The sequence below is a fragment of the Scyliorhinus torazame genome, chromosome 11 (assembly GCF_047496885.1).
Source record: "Scyliorhinus torazame isolate Kashiwa2021f chromosome 11, sScyTor2.1, whole genome shotgun sequence".
NCBI classification, from domain to species: Eukaryota; Metazoa; Chordata; class Chondrichthyes; order Carcharhiniformes; family Scyliorhinidae; genus Scyliorhinus; species Scyliorhinus torazame.
Genome location: NC_092717.1, coordinates 132,551,380 through 132,578,341, shown reverse-complemented (window position 1 = coordinate 132,578,341; position 26,962 = coordinate 132,551,380). Strand labels below are relative to the sequence as shown.

General features: G+C 43.9%; 1 protein-coding gene across 3 annotated transcripts in view; it reads right to left on the bottom strand.

Annotated features, from left to right (window-relative positions):
• Nucleotides 1–26,962, bottom strand: part of rb1cc1 (RB1-inducible coiled-coil 1) — a 250,378-nt gene that overhangs the window by 51,873 nt on the left and 171,543 nt on the right. For all 3 annotated transcript variants that reach the window (XM_072467777.1, XM_072467778.1, XM_072467779.1), the window contains one exon: nucleotides 15,661–15,719. In XM_072467777.1, coding sequence (XP_072323878.1) covers nucleotides 15,661–15,719 — 59 coding nt within the window. The remainder of the gene's footprint in view (nucleotides 1–15,660; nucleotides 15,720–26,962) is intronic.

Here is a 26,962-nt window from a genome sequence, read left to right as displayed (position 1 = left end):
GCTGTTCGTAGTATATATAAATGATTTGGAGGAAAATGTAACTGGTCTGATTAGTAAGTTTGCAGACGACACAAAGGTTGGTGGAATTGCGGATAGCGATGAGGACTGTCAGAGGATACAGCAGGATTTAGATCGTTTAGACTTGGGCGAAAGGATGGCAGATGGAGTTTAATCCGGACAAATGTGAGGTAATGCATTTTGGAAGGTCTAATGCAGGTAGGGAATATACAGTGAATGGTAGAACCCTCAAGAGTATTGACAGTCAGAGAGATTCATAGAATTTACAGTGCAGAAGGAGGCCATTCGGCACATCGAGTCTGCACCGGCTCTTGGAAAGAGCACCCTACCCAAGGTCAACACCTCCACCCTATCCCCATAACCCAGTAACCCCACCCAACACTAAGGCCAATTTTGGACACTAAGGGCAATTTATCATGGCCAATCCACCTAACCTGCACATCTTTGGACTGTGGGAGGAAACCGGAGCGCCCGGAGGAAACCCACGCACACACTGGGAGGATGTGCAGACTCCGCACAGACAGTGACCCAAGCCAGGAATCGAACCTGGGACCCCGGAGCTGTGAAGCAATTGTGCTATCCACAATGCTACCGTGCTGCCCCAAGCACGGTAGCATTGTGGATCTAGGTGTACAGGTCCACAGGTCACTGAAAAGGGCAACACAGGTGGAGAAGGTAGTCAAGAAGGCATACGGCATGCTTGCCTTCATTGGCCGGGGCATTGAGTATAAAAATTGGCAAGTCATGTTGCAGTTATATAGAACCTTAATTAGGCCACTCTTGGAGTATAGTGTTCAATTCTGGTCGCCACACTTCCAGAAGGATGTGGAGGCTTTTGAGAGGGTGCAGAAGAGATTTACCAGAATGTTGCCTGGTATGGAGGGCATTAGCTATGAGGAGAGGTTGAATAAATTTGGTTTGTTCTCACTGGAATGACGGAGGTTGAGGAGCGACCTGATAGAGGTCTACAATATTACGAGGGGCATACACAGAGTGGATAGTCAGAGGCTTTTTCCCAGGGTAGAGAGGTCAATTACTAGGGGCATGGGTTTAAAGTGCGAGGGGCAAGGTTTAGAGGAGATGTATGAGGCAAGTTTTTTAATACACAGAGGGTAGTGGGTGCCTGGAACTCGCTGCCGGAGGAGGTGGTGGAAGCAGGGACGATAGTGATGTTTAAGGGGCATCTTGCCAAATACATGAATAGGATGGGAATAGAGGGATACGGTCCCCGGAAGTGTAGAAGATTTTAGTTTGGACGGGCAGCATGGTCGGCGTAGGCTTGGAGGGCTGAAGGGCCTGTTCCTGTGCTGTACTTTTCTTTGTTCTTTGGCCTCCTGCATAGCATAGCCATCTACGGTGCCATGAACCTGGCTGTTGCTGCATTTCCCTGGTGAGCCATCTCCATCAACAGTATCTAAAACGGTACATTTGTTTTGCAGGGAGATGACCGCAGGGGACACCTACACTGCCTTTCTACTCTTGCTCTGTCTTTTGGTCACCCATTTTATATCTCCCTCAGTCATTTTCACCTGCGGTGTGACCAACGCAGCAAACGTGCTGAGGGTAGGATATAGCGTGAAGAACTGAGTCAACTTTTCCACCACTACCTTAGCAGTAATTATTCTGAAATGTATGGCTTCCGCAAATCGAGTGGTCATATCTGTAATGATTTGTATATTGACTGGGATGAAAAGAGTTAACAAGTTAATGGTAATGCTTCTTACGACTAGAGGGAACCACAGAACAGACATATACATATATGTTATGTGACTCCGGGGATTTTGGGAGTCACAAGTTAGGAGAGAGCTGGAAGAGTGTCAGGCATAGAGAATAGTTGTACTTGAGAAAGTCTGTTAGTTAGAGATAGTATAGTTTAATATAGAAGCTGTCTACTTTAGGAATGTGAACGAATCTTAGTTAGTAGTGCAATAAATTTATAGTTTTGTTTGTTAACAAAGCTTTGTGTTCTTTATTCAGCACTACGCACCCAGGTAAAGCAAAATATAGAACACAACAATATCCATGACCGTGAGAATGTACTGATATCTTGCCTTCGTTTTAGGCAATGGTCCTACACAATCTATCAATACCCGACTAAATGGTTCTTCAAACAGTGGTGTGGGTATCAAAGGTGCTGGTCCAATCACCTGTTGCGGTTTACCTATTACCTGACCGGTATGACAGGTTCTACAGAATTGCACTACATCCTTATGCAGTCCTGACCAGGAAACATGCTGTTGACCAATGCCTGAGTTTTCCGAATTCCCACTTGTCCCACCATTGGTATCTCATGTACCACTCGCAGTATTTTCCTACATCGTTTGGGTGGTGCCACTATTTGATGAACAACCGTTCATTCCTTATTCGCAAGTCTATGAGAATGTCTCCATTTTCTCATCATAGAACCGTAGGATTCCTAAAGTGCAGAATGGGCCATTCGGCCCATCAAGTCTGCATCGACCCTCTGAAATAGTACTCTACCTAGGCCCATGCCCTGCCCAACGCCGTAACTTATAACCCTACCTACATCTCGCACATATTTGGATTGTGGGAGGAAACCGATACACCCAGAGGAAACCTACGCAGACACTGGGAGAAAGTGCAAACTTCACACAGCTCAGTCACTCAAGGCCAGAATTGAACCTGGGTCCCTGATGCAGTGAGGCAGCAGTGCTAGCCACTGTGTCACCTAGTACTCAGTTCTCAAAGTAATAGTACTCTGAAACCCACTCAGCCTCAACTTCTGTGAGAGTTGACTGTGCTCATCTATGTTACTCTGGGTCTGCCTCCACGGCCTCGGAATTATTCTCATCCTCAAGGACAGTTTTGGCTATTCTGCCATCTGATGGTGGTGTGACTTCCATCTCTGGTGGTGGATTTTATTTAGACATTGCCCTGGTCACCACATATGATGGAAAAATATCTGGAAACTGTTCCTGTAGCTGTTCTATCTCCTTATCTTTTCTTGGATTCTCTGTAATCATGGGTGAAGCTATAACCTTCGCACCTGCCAAATCATTCCCCAAAGGTACGTCTACTCCATCGATTGGTAATTTCTTAACCACTCCAACAACTTCTGGACCTGATAATAAATCACAATCCAGTTGTACTTTATACAAGAGAACTGGGATATATTCTCCACTTATCCCATTCACTAGAACCGTAGCTTTCAGTGAACTATCCGGATGGAAAACCAAATTCCTTTCCAGCAAGAGAGTTTGCGTAGCACCCAAACACCTTAAGAGTTATGGGTTTGGCTACACCATTGGATGAAAATGGGCTGCTCTTCCCCTTAGACAAAAACTTTGCATATCCTCAATTTACCACAACTTCCCCCACAGCAGTGCTTACCTCAGGTCTCCTAGAGGTCTGTCCACTTTTATTCCCTTTTCAGAATCCTCCTTATGCACCCAAACAGTCACGTGGGCTTTTCCCACAACTTCCAACATGCTGAATGAACGTATCCCATATTATTGCATTGGCAACACCTTGACTTTCGAATCTCACCTCCACCCTCAGAACCCCCCCCTTTTCCTGGTCTGAGGAGATGTTCTTGGAGCATTCCCAACTGTATATTTATTACCATGCTTACGTGCCTTCCTTTCACTCTCCCACTTCATATCCTTTTGAAAATTATGGGGGTGAGGAAACAAAGGTTTACTTTTATGGATCAGCTCATGATAATAATAATCTTTATTATTGTCACAAGTAGGCTTACATTAACACTGCAGTGAAGTTACTGTGAAAATCCCCTAGTCGCCACACTCCGGCGCCTGTTTGGGTACACCGAGGGATAATTCAGAATGTCCATTCACCTAACAAGCACTCTTTCGGGACTTGAGGGAGGAAACCGGAAGAGCCAGAGAAAACTCAAGCAGGCATGGGGAGAACGTGCAGACTCCGCACAGACAGTGACCCAAGCCGGGAATCGATCCCAGTGCTAACCAATGTGCCGCCCACATTAATCAGCCATTATTACTGCTTACCGAGCGGTTATCATCCTTTGGTCTTCAACATGGGTTATCACAGAATGTAGTGAATTCTTCCAAGACAATGAATGATTTCTCGGAGAGCTTGATAGCTAGTTTCAACTCCCAATCCGCGTACCCACCTATTAAAACTTCTGTTTAACACTTTCAAATTCTTCATATCTGTCCTGCCTGTTGTTATAAATTCCAAACCTTTTGCCTACGTGCCCCCAGAACTAATTCACATGCACCCAGAATAGTCTTTTTTACCTCGTCGTAATCCTTAGACATCCCGCTCTGGCAGAGAAGCACAAACCTCCATCAGTTTACTTTGCAAGGATAATGTCCACTTTTTCTTTGGACGTTCCAATTGAGTTGCTATGCCATGAAAAATGCCTCTCCATCCTTTCCCTCAAAATTTGATACGCCGCTGCATAAATAAACATACCCCTACTAAGATTTGGACTGGGAAAGATTACTCCTCCCTCTTGATTTTTGTCAACTTCTGTCTTTCATTCCAACGTTTTAAATTGATATTCTCTCTCTCTCTCTCCTTTTTCCATTCTTCCCTCTCTCTCCATTTCCACATCATGCTTTCTCATTTCAATTTCCTTTTTAAACACCATTTTTAAAAATACCCTCATCTCGCACTGCAGCCAACTTCTCTCCACATCGGTTTCCCTACCAGAAAATGCTTCTGATGCTACACAACATGGATACTTGCTCGTACGCTGTCCTGTATTTCTAACAGATACAAGCGCTAAATTAATACATCGTATATCTCGGCCTTCTTAGCTTGAACCTGCACCTCTTTTTAATTAACTGGTCTTTTCGAAGCCCTTGTAAATAAACAAAAGACAGGTCCTCCAACTGAAAAAAGGCTTTAGCAGCGTCTAGAACCATCCTGTTATGCGGTTATAAATCTGGTGCCTCTACTATATATTGCACCCCAAAGAGCCACTGTCCACCGTTGCAAAGATCCCGAAAGCGAGCCCCCAAAATCGCCATGACACCCTGAGCTAGAGGGCAGTTAATTCCAGCCCATCTGTTCCGGAGTCACAACACAGGTGAAATTATGGGCAGCACAGTAGCACAGTGGTTAGCACTCTTGCTTCACAGTGCCAGGGACCCGGGTTCGATTCCCGGCTTGGTTCACCGTCTGTGCGGAGTCTGTATGTTCTCCCCCTATCTACATACACTCCGGATGCTCTGGTTTTGTTCCACAAGTCCCAAAAGATGTGCTTGTGAGGTGAATTGGACATTCTTGATTCTCCCTCAGTGTACCCGAACAGGCGCAGTAGTGTGGCGATTCAGGGATTTCCAGTTACTTCATTGCAGTGTTAATGTAAGCCTACTTTTGACATTAATAAAGATTATTATTATAAATTAGAGGAGATCCTTGGTTGAGAACGTAGTCATAGAACTTACAGTGCAGAAGGAGGCCATTCAGCTCATTGAATCTGCACCGGTCCTTGGAAAGAGTACCCTACTTAAGCCCCACATCTCTTCTCTATCCCCTTTATCTCCATAACCCAGTAAACCCATCTAACCTTTTTGGACACTAAGGGCAATTTAGAAAGGGCAATCCACCTAACCTGCACATTTTTGGACTGTGGGAGGAAACCGGAGCATCCGGGAGGAAACCCACACAGACACGGGGAGAATGTTTAGACTCCACACAGAGAGACCCAAGCCGGCAATCGAACCTGGGACCCCGGAGGTGTGAAGAAACTGTGCTAACCAATAGTCACCAGGTTTGTAACTTTAAGACACAAGTAACCTTTACATATGTACAGTATTATAATTAAATAGACAGAAAATGTAACTATATACTAAAGCTTTCCCAAACCCCCTTCCTAAATTACCCCACTCTCCACACACACACAAACAAACAACACATAGGGAAAAGAATGGTCGATAGGGAAATAAAATGTTAATAAAAAGGTACGGATCTTTGATGCCCTGGAATGATTTAAAGATGTCTTTCTGAAGTTCAGGCTTCAGTTTTGGTACAACCTCCTTCCAGGCTTGAGATAATTTTCTCTGGTAAGATTGTCTGCTTTCTCTGCAGACTCAGCATCATTTCAGTTTCACAGCAAAGTGTGTGCCAGTCACTCACTGCTTTCAGACCAATAGAGCATTTATTTCACTCCAGCAAGTGAGTTCCTTCCACTTCCAAGGTCTAAACACTTTTGCTTGGTTCTCTCTGAAAGCATCTCGCAGGAACCAATCACTAATCATTGTTAGGCAGAACACTGTCCCTGACCAATCCACCAGTTACCAGTTAACCAATTGAACTGACTCCCTACAAAGCTGGTTCCTAAGATGACTCCTCGGCACCAAGGTGTCTGGTTTCTCCTCCTCAAAATACAAAACCTGGGAAAACAATACACTGGCAAGCAGCTTGTTTCACTTGGAGTCTTCTACTTAAAGGCACATCCCGAATATGGGTCCACAGACCAAAATAATCAAATAAAAGAAATGGGAACAAAAGAAAAAACAGGAAGTACTCTTACATGTGGAAATCATGAAGTTGCTGTTTGAGTTGCCCTCCAGCTACACAAGACCAGTATTTCACCCAGAGACCCATCCTTGAATGATATGAAACCGAATGAAGTTGGAATGCTTCCATGATACATTCCGACTAAATATGCTCTTAATGGTTAGGGCTCGTCAATCCAAGTGTGAATGAATTTTAACTGTGTGATTGTAATAAGTTTCAATTACTGTCAAAACAACCTTTTTAGCACCGACAATGAACTCTTACTAGTGTGGTATCCTAATATTTCAGATTTGAAAGCTTGTTGAGAGTTTTTTTTAAAAAAAAGAATTTAAAATGACCATTTTGGTAAATTTGTTCTCTTCATCTCTTTTATAACTTGTGCTTAATCCTGTCTTTGGTTCTCTTATTTTGCTTTTGCTCCATGATCTGATATTCAACTATCCCATATTTCCCTTGTTCAGACTGTCAAGAATGTTCGGAGGTAGTTGCATAGTGGTATTGTCGCTGGACTAGTAATCCAGAGACGCAGGGTAATGATCTGGAGACCTGGGTTTGAATCCCACCATGGCAGGTTGTGGAATTTAACCCCAATAAAATATCTGGAATTGAAAGTCTAATTATGACCATGGAACCATTGTTGATTGTCGTAAAAACCCATCTGGTTCAATAATGTCCTTTAGGGAAGGAAATCTGCCATCCTTACCTGGTCTGGCCTACATGTGTCTCCAGACCCACAGCAATGTGGTTGACTCTTAAAAGCCCTCTGAAATGGCCTAGCAAGTCACCCAGTTGTATTCAACCACTACGGAAACACAAAAAAAAAGGAATGAAACCGGATGGATCACCCAGCATCGACCCAGGCACCGGAAACGACAATGGCAAACCCAGCCCTATCGACCCTGAAAAGTCCTCCGTAATAACATCTTGTGCCAAAGTTGGGAGAGCTGGCTCACAGACTAATCAAGCAACAGCTTGGCATAGTAATACTCTCAGAATTATACCTTACAGATAACGTCCCAGACACCGCTATCACCATTCCGGAGTGTGTCCTGTCTCACCGGCAGAACAGACCCAGCAGAGGTGGTGGCGCAGTGATATACAGTCGGGAGGGAGCTGCCCTGGGAGTCCACAACATCAACTCTGGACCCCATGGAGTCTCATGGCTTCAGGTTAATCATGGGCAAGGAAACCTCCTGCTGATTACCACGTACTGCCCACTATCAGCTGTTGAACACCACTTGGAGGAAGCACTGAGGGTGGCAATAGCGCAGAATATACTCTGGGTGGGGGAATTCAATGTTCATCACCAAGGGTGGCTCGGTTGTACCACCACAGATCGAGCTAGCTGGGTCCTAAAGTACAGAGCTGCTAGACTGGGACTGCAGTAGGTGGTGAAGGAACCAAGAGCTAAAAACATGCCTAACCTCATCCTCACCAAACTGCCTGCTGCAGATGCATCTGTCCATGCCAGTATCGGTAGAAGCGGCCACCACACAGTTCTCGTGGAGACAAAGTCCCGTCTTCATACTGAGAAGAACCTCCATCGTGGGTAGTATTACTGTGGCTAAATGGAATAGACTTCAACCAGATTTAGCAACTCACGCCTGGGCTAGCAACTCAAGACTGAGCATTCATGAGACGCTGTGGGCCATCAGCAGAATTGTAGTCAAGCACAATCTGCAACCACATGGCACGGCATTTCTCCCACTCAGCCTTCACTACCAAGCCACCTGCTTCAATGAAGTGCATGCCAGGAGCAACACCAGATATACCTAAAAATTAGGTTTCAACCTGGTGAAGTTACAACACAGGATTACTTGTGTGCCAAACAGCATAAGCAGCAAGTAATAGTCAGAGTTGAGCATCAGATCTAAGCTCTGCAGTACTGCTACATCCAGCTGCAAATGGTGGTGGACAATTAAACAACTCACTGGAGGAGTCACCACAAATATCCCCATCCTCAATGATGGAGGAGCCCAGCACATCCGCAACAATCTTCAGCCAGGGACTTCCGGTGGCGGCCATGGTGTGAGTGGTCGCGTATTTGTCACCTCCTGCTCAAGGCTGTTTTTTTTTTACCTTTTCCCCGCTTGTAGGGTGGATGTTTTGCAGAAAAGAGATGTAGGAGTGACTGGAGAAAGGTTTGACTCCACTGGTTGGGCTGGTGGATGGGTCCACAAACCAGAAGTGTGTCGAGAAAAAGGGAGCAGGTGGAGTAAGAGAATCTTCGTGCGCCACAGGACAAGATGGCGGAAGGTAAAGGGGCTGCCTTGCCTCCCCAATGGTCAGAGCAACTTGTGGACTTATTAAATGAAAGGTTTAGCCAACAGAGGAAGGAGGCCCAGGAGGATCTAGCCAAGGCGGTAGTGTGGGAATTGACCGGGTGGAGCAGAAGCTGGTGTCCCAGGGCCAGGTCAGTCACAAAGTGGAGGCGGCAGTGGGGGAGCACGAGGAGCAGCTTGCCTCATTGGCAGCTGAGAGAGGCGAGATGCAGGGACTCAGCAGCGGTTAAGAGAGAAGGTGGGGGGTATGGAGAGATGGTCCCTGATGCAGAGATGTTCCCTCTATAGACGAGAGAGAGAGAGATCAGCAGGGGGCAGGATTGTAGCCGCCTTGGGCGGGGAGCTGCCAGGTTGGCTGGGCGGATAAGTTTTGGGAGCGCAGTGGGGAACGATCAGGTGGCTAATGTAGCAGAGGGGGATGGGGTAGTTGTTTTGTTTATGGGAAGGGGGGGTTGCTGACAAATGTGCTGTTGCTGGGAGGGAGTGGTGACGGTGGACATCTGTGGGTGGGCCTGGTTGGGCGTGGGGCATGGGTCGGGGGCTGGCCTAAGAATGGGTATGGTTGATCGGCAGGGAAAGGGGGGGGCAGGGTGCCTTCCGACAGGCTGGTCACATGGAACGTGCGGGGGCTCAATGGGCCGGTTAAACGGTTACATGTTTTCGCGCACCTGGGAAGTTTGAAGGCGGCCGTGGCCTTTTAACAAGAAACACACTTGAAGAACGGAGATCAGACAAGGCTAAGGAAAAGATGGGTAGGGCAAGTCTTCCATTCGGGATTAGACATGAGACGTGGAGAGTGGCGGTGCTGGTACATCAGCGGGTGGCATTTGAGGTGGAGTTTATAAGGGGAGTGTTGGGGAAGATTCCAGACCTGGATTGGGGGAGGGGGGGGGGGGGGGGGGGAACGAGTTTAACATGGTCACTGGATCCCAGGTTGGACTGGTCGAGCCCGAGGTCGGGATGGGTGTCGGCGGTGGCGAAGGAGCTGAAGGGATGCATGGAGCACATGACCCGTGGAGATTTGGGAGGCCGAGGGCGAAGTAGTTTTCGGACTTCTCCCAGAAAGAGTTCAAATTGTTCCGGGCGCATAGGGAGGAGGAGGAGCGAGCAGAGATGGCAAGGCTGGTAGATGAGATTTTGCAAGTGGACAGGAGGTATTTGGTGGCCCCTGAGGCAGAATTGTTGAAGCAGAGGCAGAAGCTCCAGATGGAGTTCGGGATGGTGTCCACAGGGAAGGCAGTAGAGCAGTTGCAGAGGGCCAAAGGGGCGGTGTATGAGTACAGAGAGAAGGCTAGTAGGATGCTGGTCCCTCAACTCAGGAAGCAAGAGGCAGTGAGTGAGTTTGGAACGGTGAAATACAGTAGGGCTGGAGTGGTACTGGACCCGGTGGGGGTAAACGGGGTATTTGAGGAGTTTTGTAGGAGGCTTTATAAATCGGTGCACCTGACTTGGGGGGGGGGGGGGGAGAGAAATTTTATAAAACGTTTTTGGGGTTCTGGGGTTGGTGGCAGGCGGGGATTGAGTGGTTTGGGAACCCGTTTGTGGGGGACAGCTTTTCGAACTTGGAGGGGTTGGTAGAGGAGCATGAGCGGGACAGGTTCAGGACAATTTGAGGAAACAGGTGCCATCCTTTCCTGACCTGCCGCCGCCGTGGACAAAGTAGTGTCAAAAACAGGGGTTGGTGAGGGCAGTGTGTCGGAGATTCAAGAGTTAATGGATTGGGAGGGCACCCCGATAGATGTTAAGCGGAAGTGGAAGAGCGGGGGACGGTGTTGGAGGCCGGGCTATGGGAGGAGACTCTTGAGAACGGTCAATGCATCCTCTTTGTGCCCTTGGCTTAGCTTTATCCAACTTAAAAGTAGTTCGCAGGGCGCATATGACGGTGGCCAGAATGAGCAGGTTTTCTTGAGGGGGTGGAGGATAAGTGTGGGCGGTGTGTGGGGAGCCTGTGAACCATGTCCACGTGTTTTGGACCTGTCTGAAGTGGGGGGGATTCTGGTGGAGGTTCGCTGACGTGATGTCTGAGGTGCTGAGGGTGAAGATGGTCCCGAGTCCAAAGTGGCAATGTTTGGAGTGTCGGAAGCCCCGGGAGTCCAGGGGGTGAGAGAGGCCGATGTTTTGGCCTTTGCCTCTTTGGTAACCCGGAGACGGATCTTGTTGGGATGGAGGGACTCGGGGCCACTGAACCCTGGACTGTGGATGAGTGACCTCGCAGAGTTCCTCAGGATGGAAAAAATCAAGTTTGCCTTGAGTGTCTGTGGAGGGGTTTGCCTGGAGGTCCCCAACATCACAGATGTCAGTCTTCAGCCAATACGATTCACTCAACGTGATATCAAGAAATGGCTGAAGGCACTGGTTACTGCAAAGGCTATGGGCCATGACAATATTCCAGCAATAGTACTGAAGACTTGTGCTTCAGAACTTGCCACATCCCTAGCCAAGCTGTTCCAGTACAGCTACAACACTGGCATCTACCCGGCAATGTGGAAAATTGCCCAGATGTGTCCTGTACACCAGAAACAGGATGAACCCTACTCAGCCAAAGCTCTATCAGTTCACTCTTCATCATCAGCAAAGTACTATCAAGTGGCACTTACTCAGCAATGACCTGCTCACAGATGCTCAGTTTGTGTTACGCCAGCTCCTGATCTCATTACAGCCTTGGTTCAAACACAGACAAAAGAGCTGAATGCAAGGTGAGGTGAGAGTAACTGTCCTTGACATCAAGACAACATTTGACAGAGTAGGGCATCAAGGAGCCCTAGCAAAACTGGAGTCAATTGGAATCAGGGAGAAAACTCTCCACTGGTTGGAGTCATATCTGGCACAAAGGAAGATGTTTGTGGTGGTTGGAGGTCAATCATCTCAGCAGGGGAACTAGGGAAGGCAATAAATGTTTGCCCAACCCACATCCCGTAAATTAATTTTCAAAGAGCTCCAGGACATCACTGCAAGAGTTCCTCAGGTAGTGTCCTAGGCCCAACCATCTTCAGCTGCTTCATTAATGACCTCCCTCCCATCCCGTACCAGCCTCCCCGAACAGGCGCCGGAATGTGGCGACTAGGGGCTTTTCACAGTAACTTCATTTGAAGCCTACTTGTGACAATAAGCGATTTTCATTTTCATAAGGTCAGAAGTGGGGATGTTCGCAAATGACTGTACAATGTTCAGCACCCTTGGCAACTTTTCTCAGATAACGAAGCAGTCCATGTGCAAATGCAGCAAGATCTAGACAATATCAAGGCTTTGGCTGTCAAGTGGCAAGTTACATTTGTGCCACACAAGTGCCAGGCAATGACCATCTCCTACAAGAGAGGATCTCACCCATCGCCCCCTGACATTCAATGGCATTACCATCACTGAATCCCCCAAAATCAACATCCCAGGATTTACCATTAATCAGAAACTGAACTGTGCTAGCCATATTAATACTGTGGTTACCAGAGCAGGTCAATGATTAGGAATCCTATGGCGAGTAACTCACTTCCTAGCCCCCGCAAAGCCTGTCCACCATCTACAAGGCACAAGTCAGGAGTGTAATAGAATACTTTCCACTTGCCTGGATGAGTGCAGCTCAAACAATACTCAAACTCAACACCATCCAGGACAAAGCAGCCCACTTGATTGTGGAAGGGGTAGCAAACATTCAATCCTCCCCCACCGGTGAACAGTGGCAGCCGTGTGTACCATCAACAAGATGCACTGCAGTAACTCGCCAAGTTTCCTTCGGCAGTACCATCCAAACCCACGACCACTACCATCTAGAAGTACAAGTGCAGCAGGTACCTGGGAATCCCACAACCAGGAGGTTCCCCTGAAAGTCACTCACCACCCCGACTTGGAAATATAACACCGTTCCTTCATTACTGCGGGGTAAAAATCCTGGAACTAACTCCCTCCCTAACAGCATGGTGATGTACCTAACCTCAGGGACTGCAGTGGTTCAAGAAGGCAGCTCACCACCACCTTTCGAAGGGCAACTAGGGATGGGCAGTAAGTGCTGCAGTAACCAGCGACACCCACATCCTGTAAATGAATTAAAAATAATAGAATTTTCCATCAGAGAAGGAGGCTATACAGCCCGTTGTACTTTTTTGAAAGAACAGCCATGCGTAGACCCTCATCCCCCACTATAATATGATAAGGTCCTCATCTTCAACTCCCTTTTATTATGGAATTACTGCCATTACTTTTTTTAGGTGCAACATCCTAAATTCTGACATTTGTATGAGAAGTTTCTCATCTCCCCTCTAGATTTTCTGCCAATGATTTTGAATCCAAGTTGTGTCGTCGTTGATCCACATGCTGAAGAGAATTTTTTTTAACCCCGTTTATCAAGATTGAAAACCCTTTAGGTCACCTCCTGACTGTTCCTAAAGAGAACAGGCAGAACTTTACCTACAACAGAAGCCCTTCATTGAAGTCATTAATCTTACAAACCTATATATAAACCTGGAATAGAATTAAAATTAGGGAAGGAATACGAAACCCTATTTGGGACCTTGGTGACACCATACTTAGACCTTACTTAGCTGTTCCAGTCGCCTTATTATGAAAAGGACATAGAGGGGCTGGAGTGGAGATTATTTAAAAGGATCTTACCAAAAATGCATGGGTATATGTTCCAGGAAAGGATTGACACACTGGGTCTCTATTTTATTTGCAAAATGATTGAGGGGTGATCTAATAGAGGCCTTATAATTATGAAGGGTCTTGATCAAGTGGTTTTCATGGTTGAATTGGGAGGAATTGCAAGTTGAATATAAACACCAGCATCCACTGGTTGGGCAAAATAACTCGTTTGTGTCATATGTATTCTGTGATCCTCTGTAAACCTCCTCTGCACCCTTTTTAATACTTTTACATCTTTCCTGATATCTGGCACTTCAATGTTCACAGCATCCAGCTGAATAGATCTGTAGGACAGGATTCTCCATTTAGGAATCCAGATTCTCCATTTGGGCGACTAAATGTTGACGCTGAGACTGAATTACGTGCGGTTCACATTCCAGTTGGGGATACTATTCGGCAAGCGAGTTAGGACATGCAAATGAGCCAGCACTCTGCCGGCCCGAATTCGGAGCAAATCCCAGCCCAGGGGGTGTTGTACCCGCTTGGGGCGCCATTTAACACACACACTGAAGCCACCAAGATGACCAAAAGGAGACCTGTTCCGTTCCGTTCCTTTCCCCCCCCCCTCCGCCCCACCCCGAGGCCAGGAGTCCAAAGTGGACCCACAGCTCTATGCCACAGAAGAGCTGAGGGAACATTCTTCTCCAGGGTACACTGCAGAGTCAAGCCAGCCCTCCTGATTACCACCTGGGTGGTGGTGGCAGATGCAGTCAGCACTGTCAGCTTCACCATGAGGAGACAGCTGGTGAAAAGATAGGTTGGGGATCACTGGTGAGGCCTCTACCCTGAGAGGGGCAGAGAACAGGGAGGATTTGAAAGGTCACAGTGCAGTTGTCCTCTAGTTATGGTGAGCTCTGCTGTTCTCTTGCTTCCTTTGCAGTGGGGCAGTGCTTCTGAGGGGGGAGTTCTGGGTGGACTTCCAGATGATCAGAGTCCTTCTGAGGATTCAAAGTACACAGGCAACAATCAGCAGTGAGAGCAGCAAGAGCCTGTAGCACTAAAGGGGCACATTTAAAAGGCAGAGTGCAACAATGGCAGTCTGAGTTAGGCCACCCTGATCCCAAAGGGGACAACCTGAATCCATGGCCTCGGCATCAAGTCTGTCCCCGCTCCTGCGCCCAGCCCGGGCAGCCACACCCCCAGCTAGCCTAATAGTTTTCAATGGTTTTTCAGTGATTTTGTGGCTCCTGTTCCCCCTCCACATCCACGGTGCCCAGTCCTTGTTTGTAAAACATTTAGCAATTTGCACCCAAGAGATCTCCGTCTGAGAGGCCGAGCATCACGGAAGGGCAGAGCATGATGTGTCCAACTGGCTATTCACATTGAAATGCATGAAAATGCTGGTTTTACATGCCACCACCGGCGCGGCGCATACCTCGTTTCCGCCACTGGGGAGGGAGCGGAGCATGATGCGCGAATCGGGGCTGGATGTGAACTTAGATTCGGGTTTCTGACGTCGCAAGGTGGAGAATCCAGCCCATAAAGTTTTAGCATGATCTCTTTACTCTACTCTAATTCTCCATTTATAAACACAAATAACCCATTTGCTTTTGTTTAACCTCAGTAAGGATTCTTCAATTTAATTGTCTGAGGAGAAATATATTTGCTTGCCTCGGTCACACAGTTCCTCAGTTGCTCTGCAGAGGGTGCCGCACTGATTCACATTTCTAAAAATGCAAGTTCCGGTTAAAATTCCATGGAAGGTCGGCGGCACAGTGGTTAGCACTGATGCCTCATGGCGCCGAGGACCCAGGTTCGATCACGGCCCCAGGTCACTGTCCGTGTGGAGTTTGCACATTCTCTGTGTGGAGTTTACACATTCTCCGTGTGTCTGCATGGGTCTCACCCCCACAAACCCAAATATGTGCAGGTAGGTGGATTGGCCATGCTAAATTGCCCCTTACTTGGAAAAAAAAGAATTGAGTACTCTAAATTAACAAACAAAATCCACAGAATGTCTGTGGGCAAGGAGAACTAATTATTCACGGTTCACCACAAAATACTGAACCAGTGTTTTAAAGGATTTTTTGGGTGGGGAGTGGGTAGGGGCCTGGTGAAGTGGAATTAAGAGAAGAAAATGCTTTCACAATCCAGCACCTGCCCAATTCAATCTTAAAAATATCCATCATCAGTTGTGCATCTCAGTTTCACTTTGTGTAGCTAAATTCAGACATTGGAAATTGATGTACACATAAGAGTCACAAAACATGGCAATGAACATCTAACAATTTGCTTTAATTAAGTAGACTATACTTACTCTCGAATAGCTATTTTGTCAGAATGTCGAGAAGATACAGAGGACATGCTCTGAGACATCTGAAAAATTAGAAAGTCAATCAATTAGCCCAAGAAAATTTAATAAATTTAGCAAAGTCCGTTGCAGCCAAAACACAATGAAAAACATCTTGCTCTCCGAGTTGGTGTTGGCCTTGCATTGTAACTCAATTTAATTATTTCCCTGCTTTACCCCAATAACCTTTAATATTTCCTTTGAGTATTTATTTATCTCTTAAAAGTGTTCATAATCATGAGATGTCTGGACAAAACAGACACGGAGAAACTGTTCCCATTGGCCATAGCGTAGAGAACTAGGACACCGAGTGGCAAAACAATAGGAGTAAAAGCCTTTTTTGCCACATAGCAAGTGGGTAGGATCCGGAATGCACTGCCCGAGAGTGGGGAAGACAATCATGGCTTTCAAAAGGAAGTTGGATAAATATCCAAAGAGGAAAGATTTGCAGGGCTGGGGGAGTAAAAGGCGGGCGAGTAGGCCTAGCTGAGTTAATCTTGCAGAGAGCCGATCAAGTCACACAGCCTCCTTCTGTGCTTTTACCATTCTATGATTCAATAAGCTATATGACAAAGCACAAGTTTCGTGGATGCTTCTCTTGGTGTAGAATTAATGCTATGGGATCGTCAGATCAGACGGGTGCTGAAAGAAGTAGTAAATACGCAGTCCATCAAAATAAATAAGGTAAAAAAATAAACAACAATTAAATTGACTATATCTGAAGATGTTTGCAGGAAACTTGAAGAAACCTTCTGCATTAACTGGGTCCCATCAGTGCATTGAAATATTCACTAGGGCATCAACCAACCTGCTGTTAGAAACACTGTCTAATAAAACAATGTTCATTATTAATTAACTATTTATTATGGATCTATCAATGCTTTAATCATCATTCATATCCTCAGGATATCAGTGAACATATTATTTTGAAAGAAGTAAACCAGCAAACAATTTGCACATAGCAAGGAACCAACCAACAAAAACAATTAAAATAACTGGCCGGTTAATCTGCTTTTCGTAATAAAGGATGTTAGTCAGGGCATCAGAAAATTCACTGGTCTTCTTCAAAAGATGTGATGGGATCTTTTATATCCAAACAAAATGGCAAACGGCACCTTAACTTAACAGATCATCCAACAGACAGCTCTGACACTCTGCTACTCTTGTTTTCCAAGAGTGGGACTTGAACACTCAAAACTTCTTACTCAGAGACAAGAGAATGCTGCTGAGCCCAGCCGATGGTGAAATAACACAAAGTTAAATTTGTTTTCCAGAAAGCATAACAAATTGATTGCATGTAGCAATTTACTTTTCTTCATTTTTATGCATGGTTCTGGCATTGCTGGTCAAGCCAGCATTTGTCTGTTTTCAATTCTGTTATGGGCGAGGCGTTTTCAGAACCCCAAAATGTATCACGAGTTCAACCAACCTCTCCCTTTAATGGATTGGTTGCTTTTCCTAGCACACAGCTTCTTCCCCAGGTGTGGTATTTCAATTATGGACACGTTGGTTATTTAAACACAAAACACGGTCTATTCCATGAACTCAACTTAACATCTTAAATAAACATTGGATCTCTCAACACCCCTTACTTCAAAGATAACTCAGAAAATATTGCAACAGTAAATAATTCCTTAAAATGTTCCTTCAAACTTCCAAGAGACTTAACACCTTTAAACAAATTCACATCAGGTTAAAGGCTTTAATTTAAATCACCCAAATGATCCAGAGATAGTCTTTCATTGCAGAGATCCAGCTCACTGCAAGACACAGACACACACAAGCTCTTTTCAAAACCAGAACTTCACAAGCTGCTGTCTCAAACTGGCTGTCTACTTTTAAACTGCTTTCAGCAAAACCAGCCAAGCACTTTTTAGCTGCTCTCAGCAAAACCAGCCAGGCACTTTTTAACTGAAACTTCAAAATGGCTGAACTGAGCTGAGCTCCACCCACTCTATGACATCACTGTTTTCTTCAAGGTACATTGCTTAAACATCCAGTTCTTAAAGGCACTCTCGCATGACACCTCCCCCCAAGAAAAAAAAACCCCTCAACTTCAAGATGGTTTCATTGTTCACCTTTGCACCATCACTTAAGGTAGCATTCTGGATAGCACAATTGCTTCACAGCTCCAGGATCCCAGGTTTGATTCCGGCTTGGTCACTGTCTGTGCGGAGTCTGCACATCCTCCCAGTGTCTGCGTGGGTTTCCTCCGGGTGCTCTGGTTTCCTCTCACAGTCCAAAGATGTGCAGGTTAGGTGGATTGGCCATGATAAATTGCCCTTAGTGTCCAAAATTGCCCTTAGTGTTGGGTGGAGGTGTTGACTTTGGGTAGGGTGCTCTTTCCAAGAGCCGGTGCAGACTCAATGGGCCGACTGGCCTCTTTCTGCACTGTAAATTCAATGATAATCTATGATTAATCTAGGACAAAGGTTCGGCACAACATTGTGTGCCTAAGGGCCTGTTCTGTGCTGTATTTTTCTATGTTCTATGTTCTAAATGCACACAGTAAAAATAATTTTACGTTTCACAAAAAAAAAAATCACACGCAAACAGGTATAATAATATAGTCCATTTTTCTTTGTTCTTCTTCCTCCAACCAAAATCCTTCTCGATTGACAGTCTCTTTGAACAAAGTCTCTGCACGATCCATCCATTCCTCTACTCCTCGGCATTTCTCTTTAGAATCAGATACTTTAGTTCAATCTGACCACAGAGTCCCTTGCAATTCTCCAATACAGGAACATTGGTGATCACAGCTTTCAGGCAGTCAAATGCCTATTGAAAGTCCGCTGTCCATTGAAATTTTTGACGTTTCTTCAGCAATTCCATCAGTGGAGTAATCACGCCACAAAACTTTTGCACAACTGTTCGATCAAATTCATTCATGCTAAGAAATCGTACTATTTCCCTTTGTCTTGAGGGTATCGGAAACTCCGCAAGGAAAGTGAGTCGGGCTTCTCCAAATTCACTTTCGGCTAGGTTCATCACCAAACCCACCACCTGAAGTCGATCGAAGAACTCCATACGATGCTTTAAATGCTCTTTCCATGTCTGGAAGTTGGAAATAAAAGCAGATTGTCCCAATTTCTCAATGCAATTCCTCAAACGTGGAATAGGATAAGAGTCCATTCTTGTAACTGCATTCACCTTTCGATAGTCCACACACAACCGATGGGTACCATCTGGTCTAGGTACCATCACTATGGGGGAGCTCCATTGGCTGCAACCCACATCAATTATGCCATTCTTCAGCATACTCTCAATCTCTCTGTTAACCTGTGCCAATTTTAAAGGATTAAGTCTATATGGATGATGTTTGATAGGAACAGCATTTCCCACATCTACATCATGTATAGCCATTTTAGTACTTCCCAATTTATCTCTACAAACTTGCCCATGTGATATCAATAACTCTTTCAGGTCAGTTCGTTTTTCCTCTGGAAGGTAACTTAACAATTCATCCCAATTTTTAAGAACACCCCCATTTTACAATGTAATTTGAGTCACTTTGAGTTAGAATCATTAAAACCTCCTTTTTCTCTCCTTCCCTTTCAAAGTACCTTTTAAGTATATTCACATGACACACTCGGTGAGTCGTCCTTTTATCTGGTGTTTTTACCACATAATTCACCTCACTTGATTTCCTTTCAATCTGATACGGTCCACAAAACCTAGCTTTTAAAGGCTCCCCTACCACTGGTAACAACACTAAAACTTTATCCCCACTGGCAAAACTACGAACTTTGGATTTCTTGTCCGCTACCCGTTTCATCACATTTTGTGCAACTTTCAAATGTTGTCCAGCCAATTCACCTGCTCTATTTAATTGTTCCCTAAAATTTGACACGTAATCCAATAGTGTAATTTCCGATTTCTCACCCACCAAGTTTCCTGAATCAATTTAAGTGGTCCTCTTATCTCATGACCAAAAATTAGTTCAAAAGGACTAAATTTGGTAGACTCATTAGGTGCATCCCTAATTGCAAACAATATGAATGGGATTCCTTTATCCCAATCCTCTGGATAATCTTGACAATACGCCCTCAACATGGTCTTTAATGTCTGATGCCACCTTTCTAATGCTCCCTGCGATTCTGGATGGTACGCAGTTGATTTAAATTGTTTTATTCCTAAGCTATCCATAACTTCTTTGAATAACTGAAGTAAAATTTGATCCTTGATCCAATTGAATGTCTGTGGGTAGTCCATATCTAGTAAAGAATTTAAGTAACTCCTCCACAATCCTTTTAGCTGTAATATTACGTACTGCAATGGTCTCGCGAAACCTAGTAGACACATCCATTATAGTCAAAAGATATTGATTCCCACTTTTTGTTTTAGGAAGCGGTCCTACACAATCAATTATGACCCTCGTAAAAGGTTCCTCAAATGCTGGAATGGGTATTAAGGGCGCTGGTTTTATCACTGCTTGAGGTTTCCCCATCACTTGACATGTGTGACATGATTGACAAAATTTAACTACATCTTTACGTAGTCCAGGCCAATAAAAATGTTTCTGGATTTTAGCTTGAGTTTTCCTTATTCCCAAATGACCTCCCACTGGTACCTCATGTGCAACTCGCAACACCTCCTTTCTATACCCTACCGGCAATACTACTTGATGAACTTCTGCCCACTTTTCATCCGCCTGCATATGTATAGGTCTCCATTTTCTCATCAAGACATCATTTTTACAGTAATAACACTCTGGTATGCTCTCAGATTCCTCTTCTGTATATGATTTCTGATATATCCGTTTTATTTCTACATCTTTCTGTTGTAACTCCGCCAATTTTCCTGAGCTAAAATTATCCGCCTCATCCTCCACCTGTTCTTGTTCTTTTTCAACCATCTGATCAAAAATCGTTTTTGATAATTGCACTTCAACTTCATCTTCACTCTTCGATTTCTCCTCGTCTTAACCTGGGACGTTGCGACCTTGTTACTACACAATCTGGAAAAATCCCAGGATATTCGTCCTTCAACACTTCAGTTGACTGATTTTCCACTGACTTATCAACCACAGTAGGCATCACTCCCACCTGCAATCCAGCTATATCATTACCCAAGATAAACTATCTTGTCCAGGAATACAGTTTATCTATTACTCCCACTACCACTTCACCACTCTTCACTGGACTTTCCAACCTTACCTTATATAATGGAACGCTACTCCTCTCACCCTGAATTCCACATATCACCACCTTTTCTGGCAACATTCTTACCAAACTACATAATTCCTCATCTCTTACCATTAAAGATTGACTAGCCCCATGTATCTCTTAAAAGTGTGACTTCTTTACCTGCTCCTCCTGATACACATGAGCAAACTTTACCCACACAAGTAAACTCTTTAAAGACATCTGGCACCTTCTTAAAAATTACTTCTTGAACAGGCTGCACAATCGTTTGCACCTCCTTCGCTTCCCTTGGGCTTTCCTTTACCACTCTAACAAACCCCACTGTCTTATCCTGTTTTGCCACATCAGCCTTCCCAGTGCTTTTCTTCAACCACCAACACTGTGACTTTACATGGCCTAGTTTATTACAGTGAAAACATTTGAAACTTTTCATCTCTTTTCCACCCTCCTGGATTTCTTTTTTAATCTGAGGTACACTCTCTTTATTGTCTCCCATCAGATCACCTTTACCACTTGAGTATTTCTCATGTCCCCAGTTTCTATCCCGCACAGGCTGAAACTGATGTCGGAAACCAATCTTTATGATTTATGAACTGATTCATAATCATCTGCCATTTCCGCTGCTAATCTCGCAGTTTTAACCCTCTGTTCTTCCACATGAGTTCTCACTACATCAAGAATTGAATTTTTAAACTCCTCCAAAAGTATAATTTCTCGGAGAGCTTCATACATTTGGTCTATTTTCAAAGCCCTTATCCACCTATCAAAATTACTCTGTTTGAGCCTTTCAAATTCCATGTATGTTTGACCAAATTCTTTCCTTACATTTCTGAACCTTTGTCTGTAAGGCTTCAGGCACTAGCTCATATGCACTTAAGATGGATTTCTTCACCTCCTTATACGTTCCAGATACCTCCTCCGGTAGTGATGCAAACACTTCACTAGCTCTACCTACCAGCTTTGTTTGAATCAGTAACACCCACATGTCCTGTGGCCATTTCATTTGTTTAGCTACCTTCTCAAATGAAATGAAAAAGGCTACCACTTCCTTCTCGTCAAACCTTGGCAATGCTTGGACATATTTAAATAGATCCTCATCACGTCTTCGACTATGATGCTCTTTCTCACTATCCTCATCACTATCATCCAACTGTACGTTTCCCTTTACGTCTGCCAATTTTAACTGATTTTCATGTTTCATGGCCATTTTCTGAAGTTCAAACTCCCTCTCTATCTTTTTCCCTGATCTGTATCTCCCTTTCTTTTTCTTTTGCTAGGGCTATTCTTGCTTTTCTTTTTCTTCTCTCTACTTTTCCTCTCTCTCTCTTTCTCTTTCTTTTTCCTCTCTCTCTTTCTTTCTTTTTCCTCTCTCTCACTCGCGTATTCCAGCTGCTTTAATTCTTTCTCGTGTTCCATTTGCAACCGAATTTTTGCCATTTCCAATGAGTCAAACTCTATCTCAGGCAACTTTAAATGCTTAACCACCGCCATAATGACCTCACCTTTTCTCATTTTGTCAGGTAATGTTAACTGCAATGTTCTTGCCAAATCGAACAGTCTGCTTTTCGTTTATGTCCGTAAGGTACTACGTGTAACATTCTCCACCCCCAAAAACCTCTGAGCCTCTGAAAGAGCCATTGTGCACAACACTCTTCCCACTTAAACTAAAATACCACACCGGAAAAGCAACAATCCTTCACTGTCTTTAAGTTCACAAAAGCCAATCCAATAGATAGACTTTTATCCTGGACAAGCCCCCAATTGTTATGGGCGAGGCGTTTTCAGATCCCCAAAATGTATCATGGAGTTCAACCAACCTCTCCCTTTAATGGATTTGTTGCTTTTCCGAGCACACGGCTTGTTCCCTAGGTGTGGGATTACAATTATGGACACATGGGTTTTTAAACACAAAACACTGTTTATTCCATGAACTCAACTTAACATCTTAAATAAACATTGGATCTCTTAACACCCCTTACTTCAAAGATAACTCAGAAAATATTACAACAGTAAATAATTCCTTAAAATGTTCCTTCAAACTTCCAAGAGACTTAACACCTTTAAACAAAATCACATCAGGTTAAAGGCTTTACTTTAAATCACCCAAATGATCCAGAGATAGTCTTTCATTGCAGAGATCCAGCTCACTGCAAAACACCGACAAGCTCTTTTCAAAACCAGAACTTCTCAAGCTGCTGTCTCAAACTGGCTTTCTACTTTTAAACTGCTCTCAGCAAAACCAGCCAGGCACTTTTTAGCTGCTCTCAGCAAAACCAGCCAGGCACTTCTAAACTGAAATTTCAAAATGGCTGAACTGAGCTGAGCTCCACCCACTCTATGACATCACTGTTTTCTTCAAGGTACATTGCTTCAACATCCAGTTCTTAAAGGTACTCTCGGATGACAATTGCCTTCGAGAAGATGGCAGTGAGCCACCTTCTTGACTTGCTGCTGTTCGTGTGGTGTAGTGACACCATCAGCGCAGTTAAGGTGGGAGTTCTAGAATGTTGACGCGGTGATGATTCAGGAGTGCTGTGCTATACATCCAAGGCAGGATGGCGAGAGACTTGGAGACACCAGGTGATGTTCCCATGTGCTGTCGAGGAAGCCATGGCCAGCAGTTGCAGTGCGTCTTCTAGATGATACACAATGCTGATGTGGTCCTCCAGTAGTAGAGGAATGGACTATTTAAGGTTGTGGATGGGATGTCAAGGAAGTGGGCTGTTTTGCCTGGATGGTGCTGACTTGTGCTGGAACTTTAGTCATTCGGGAATCTGGAAAATAATCCATCATATGACTGACATACGCCTTTTGGATAATTGATAAGTTCTGGAGGGCTCTTGCAACCACAATACTGATGTGGTTGGTCTAAGCTTCTGGTCAATGATGACACCCAGGATGTGGGTGACCTTGGTGAGCCCACAGCTAGAGTATTAAATGAAGATTTGACCTCCTTACCCAAGGACAGATACACTTGAGGGAGTGCAATAACGGTTCACCAAACTAATTCGTCTGATGAAGATATTGTTCTATGGGGAAAGATTAAATAGACTGGGCCTTTATTCACTGGCGTGTAAAAGAATAAGAGGTTCATCTCATTCAAACACATAATTCTTAGCAGGCTCGCTAGGGTAGCTGTAGGAAGGAACCAGGGAGTACGGTCTCAGAATAAGGGGAATGCCATTTAGGACTGAGGGGAGGAGGACTTTGTTTAGTCAGAGGGTGGTGAATCTTTCCAATTTTCTGCCCCCGTTGAGGGCTGCGGAGGCTCGGTCATTGAGTATGTTCAAGATGGAGATTGACAGATTTCTAGTGCAGGAAAATGGCGACATAGATCAGCCATGATCTGACTGAATGGTGGAATAAACTCGAAGGGCTGAATGGTCTATTTCTGCTCCTATTCTTATATTGATGGTTGTGGATTTGGTACTGTTGTTGAGTGTCAAAACGAGATGGTTAGACACTTGTCAAAGATGGTCATCGCCTTGCACTTAGGTGGCACAAATGTCATTTATTCCCACGCCCGAATGCCACCAATTTATTTTTGTAAATAATTAATGAATTTTAAAATTTCCCACATTGAAACATACACATCTGTTTCCCATATTGAATTTTAAACTCAAATTCCAATATCCCTTTCTTTCAATACTATTGTGATGGCATTCAAGATTCTTTGATCTCTGTAGTATTTTCCTTTCATCAGAATTAGTTAGAGGCTCTGTTTCATTCATTGGGTTACTGGCATGTTCGCAAAAGAGGATGAGGAAATCTGGTGGAAAACAGCGATGCAACAGGAAAAAGAAAAAAAGAGAAAAGTGGGAAGGAAAGACACTGGCTCTTCAAGAATTTTCATCTCCTAGGATCTTTTAAGTCTCAGCATCTATATTTCAAAGTCTTTTTCATAATTAACTATCTTGACCAGATACATGTGGCATCACCAGGATTAAGCTAGTAACATGATAGGGTAAACTGTTGCAATTTTACAGTAATTTAGAGTTTGGGCAAAATAAAATAAATATGTTTAAATGAATGTTATCAATTAGATAAAAGCAATTTAAGAACCAGTAGTTTCAAAGTACAAAATATGGAATTGAAGTAAAGCAATTTTATAAAAGTGTTCTTTTACGAAAAGGAAGTACAATATTTGATGATCTAATGTATTTTGATCTCCGAACTAATAAGAGAAGGAATTTGAGCAGTGAAGACCAGATCCAAAGGAGGGAAATCAGCTTGAATACATTAATTCTCTCAAAGATTGTTTATGTACACCACCTATTTGGTCAGCTCAATAAGAGCATTGGCAGATTTTCTGTTCTGCCTCAGTGTGTATCAAAAGGAAATATAACATTGAAAAGGCATTGTGGGGTGGTTAGTGGTTATGGGGAAAATAGCACTTTGACTCTTCCTTTACAACAGGGATCCCACAAGCTCTGAGGCAGCAACGGCAAATGTGGAGTAGAGACTCTGGTGAAGAGTGCTGGCGCCACATGTCCCTTTGGATAGGTGTATGCAGGTTTTTATGTTATCTGTGATTTAAATAGAGCATCTAAGAGAATTTTCTTTAAGCACCCATCAGTGCCTTCAAAACAATAATTGAAAAAGCCATCGCTCTCTAGCTGCATCCATTTCTCTGACAGCTCAACACTTCCACCTCTCCTGTGCTATGGAACCACAGCAATAGTTGAGCATTAAAATGGGGGCACAGTGGGCAAAAGCTTGGGAAGCATTACTTTCGAATTTAAAACTGAACTACTGCTCACAGCAATCAAGTTTAGATCATGTTCAATTTCAGATCTGTGTTCACCAAGGTTTTTCATTCTGCAGTACAAAGCATGAAAAGTGAACATTACAACTGGCAATTACAAAAAAGCTTTATCAAAAATCAACCATGTGGAAGAATCCAGTACTGTTAATGGCAAATATGGAGTAGGAGAAGTAGGCCATTTGGCCCCTTGAGCCTGTTCCACTATTCAATAAGATCACAGCCGATCTTTGTTTCAAATTCCCATTCGCATCCGATAACCTTTGATTCTTTTGCCTTTCAAGAATCTATCTACCTCCTCCTTAAAAATATTGAATAATCCCACCTTCTCTGCATTCTGAGGCAGTGTTCCAAAGACGCACAACCCCAAAAAAATTCTCAAATCTACAAATTTGATTTTTCTTGAATTGCACAATATTTCTCATTCTGGATCTGAGGACAGTATTGTGGACTCAAAATGTATCCACAGCTCTTTGCCATCTTCATTTTCAGTAGGAAAAACATTACATAATTTAGAAAATCAGGTTCATGTTTATAAACATTCTGACTACCCATGCTAGTAAACAAAAACACCTCTTAAAATGTTCCTGAGGCATCAGTTCCATAGACTTACTTTAAATTGGATATACAAGTGACATCCTTACACAATACGTAGTGACATGGAAAGCTTGGCCTGTATTTTCAATCAATCTTGGCCACCATACACTACAAAGAGTTATGTGCAGCTTTTGCACCATTTTAATGACTATTCCATTTGTAAGGATTACAATTTAAGCCAAAATCCATCTTTAAATATCCTCCCAAAAAACACTATCAAGCTAGTCATAGGCAAAGTTTTTCTCAAATAACATTACACAGGAATGTTTTCAATATTGAAGAGATTTTAGTGGTTAAGTTTAAAATTGACCTGATAAAAATAAAGGAACAATAAAGGAACGTTAGAATTATTTTAATATTTAATAGAGTATACATGAGATAACATTGTGCACATCAAAACAATAATCCCTTTATGATTCAATTCCCCTCTAGCTTCCAAAGACTGAAGGCAATACGTGACATTTAAAAATTAACTTCAGTACAATTAAGATAATTGATTGGAAGGCAGTTGAAACAAATAGGAACACAATGCAGCCAATGAACCTAAAAAAAGATGGATGTACAACAAAGCACTGGCAAGATACAAGCAAAACTATGGTAACTGTCATTGTGGTTGATGTCCCAAGAGTGTAACAACCATTCAGGATCGCTTTGAAGTGAAAGTGAATTCCTAACTGTGTTTATTTCCCATTGGAAGTAGTGTGTCTGATCATCATTTTGATAACATTTCCATTCAGCTGATTAGTATGAATATGATTAAAATTGA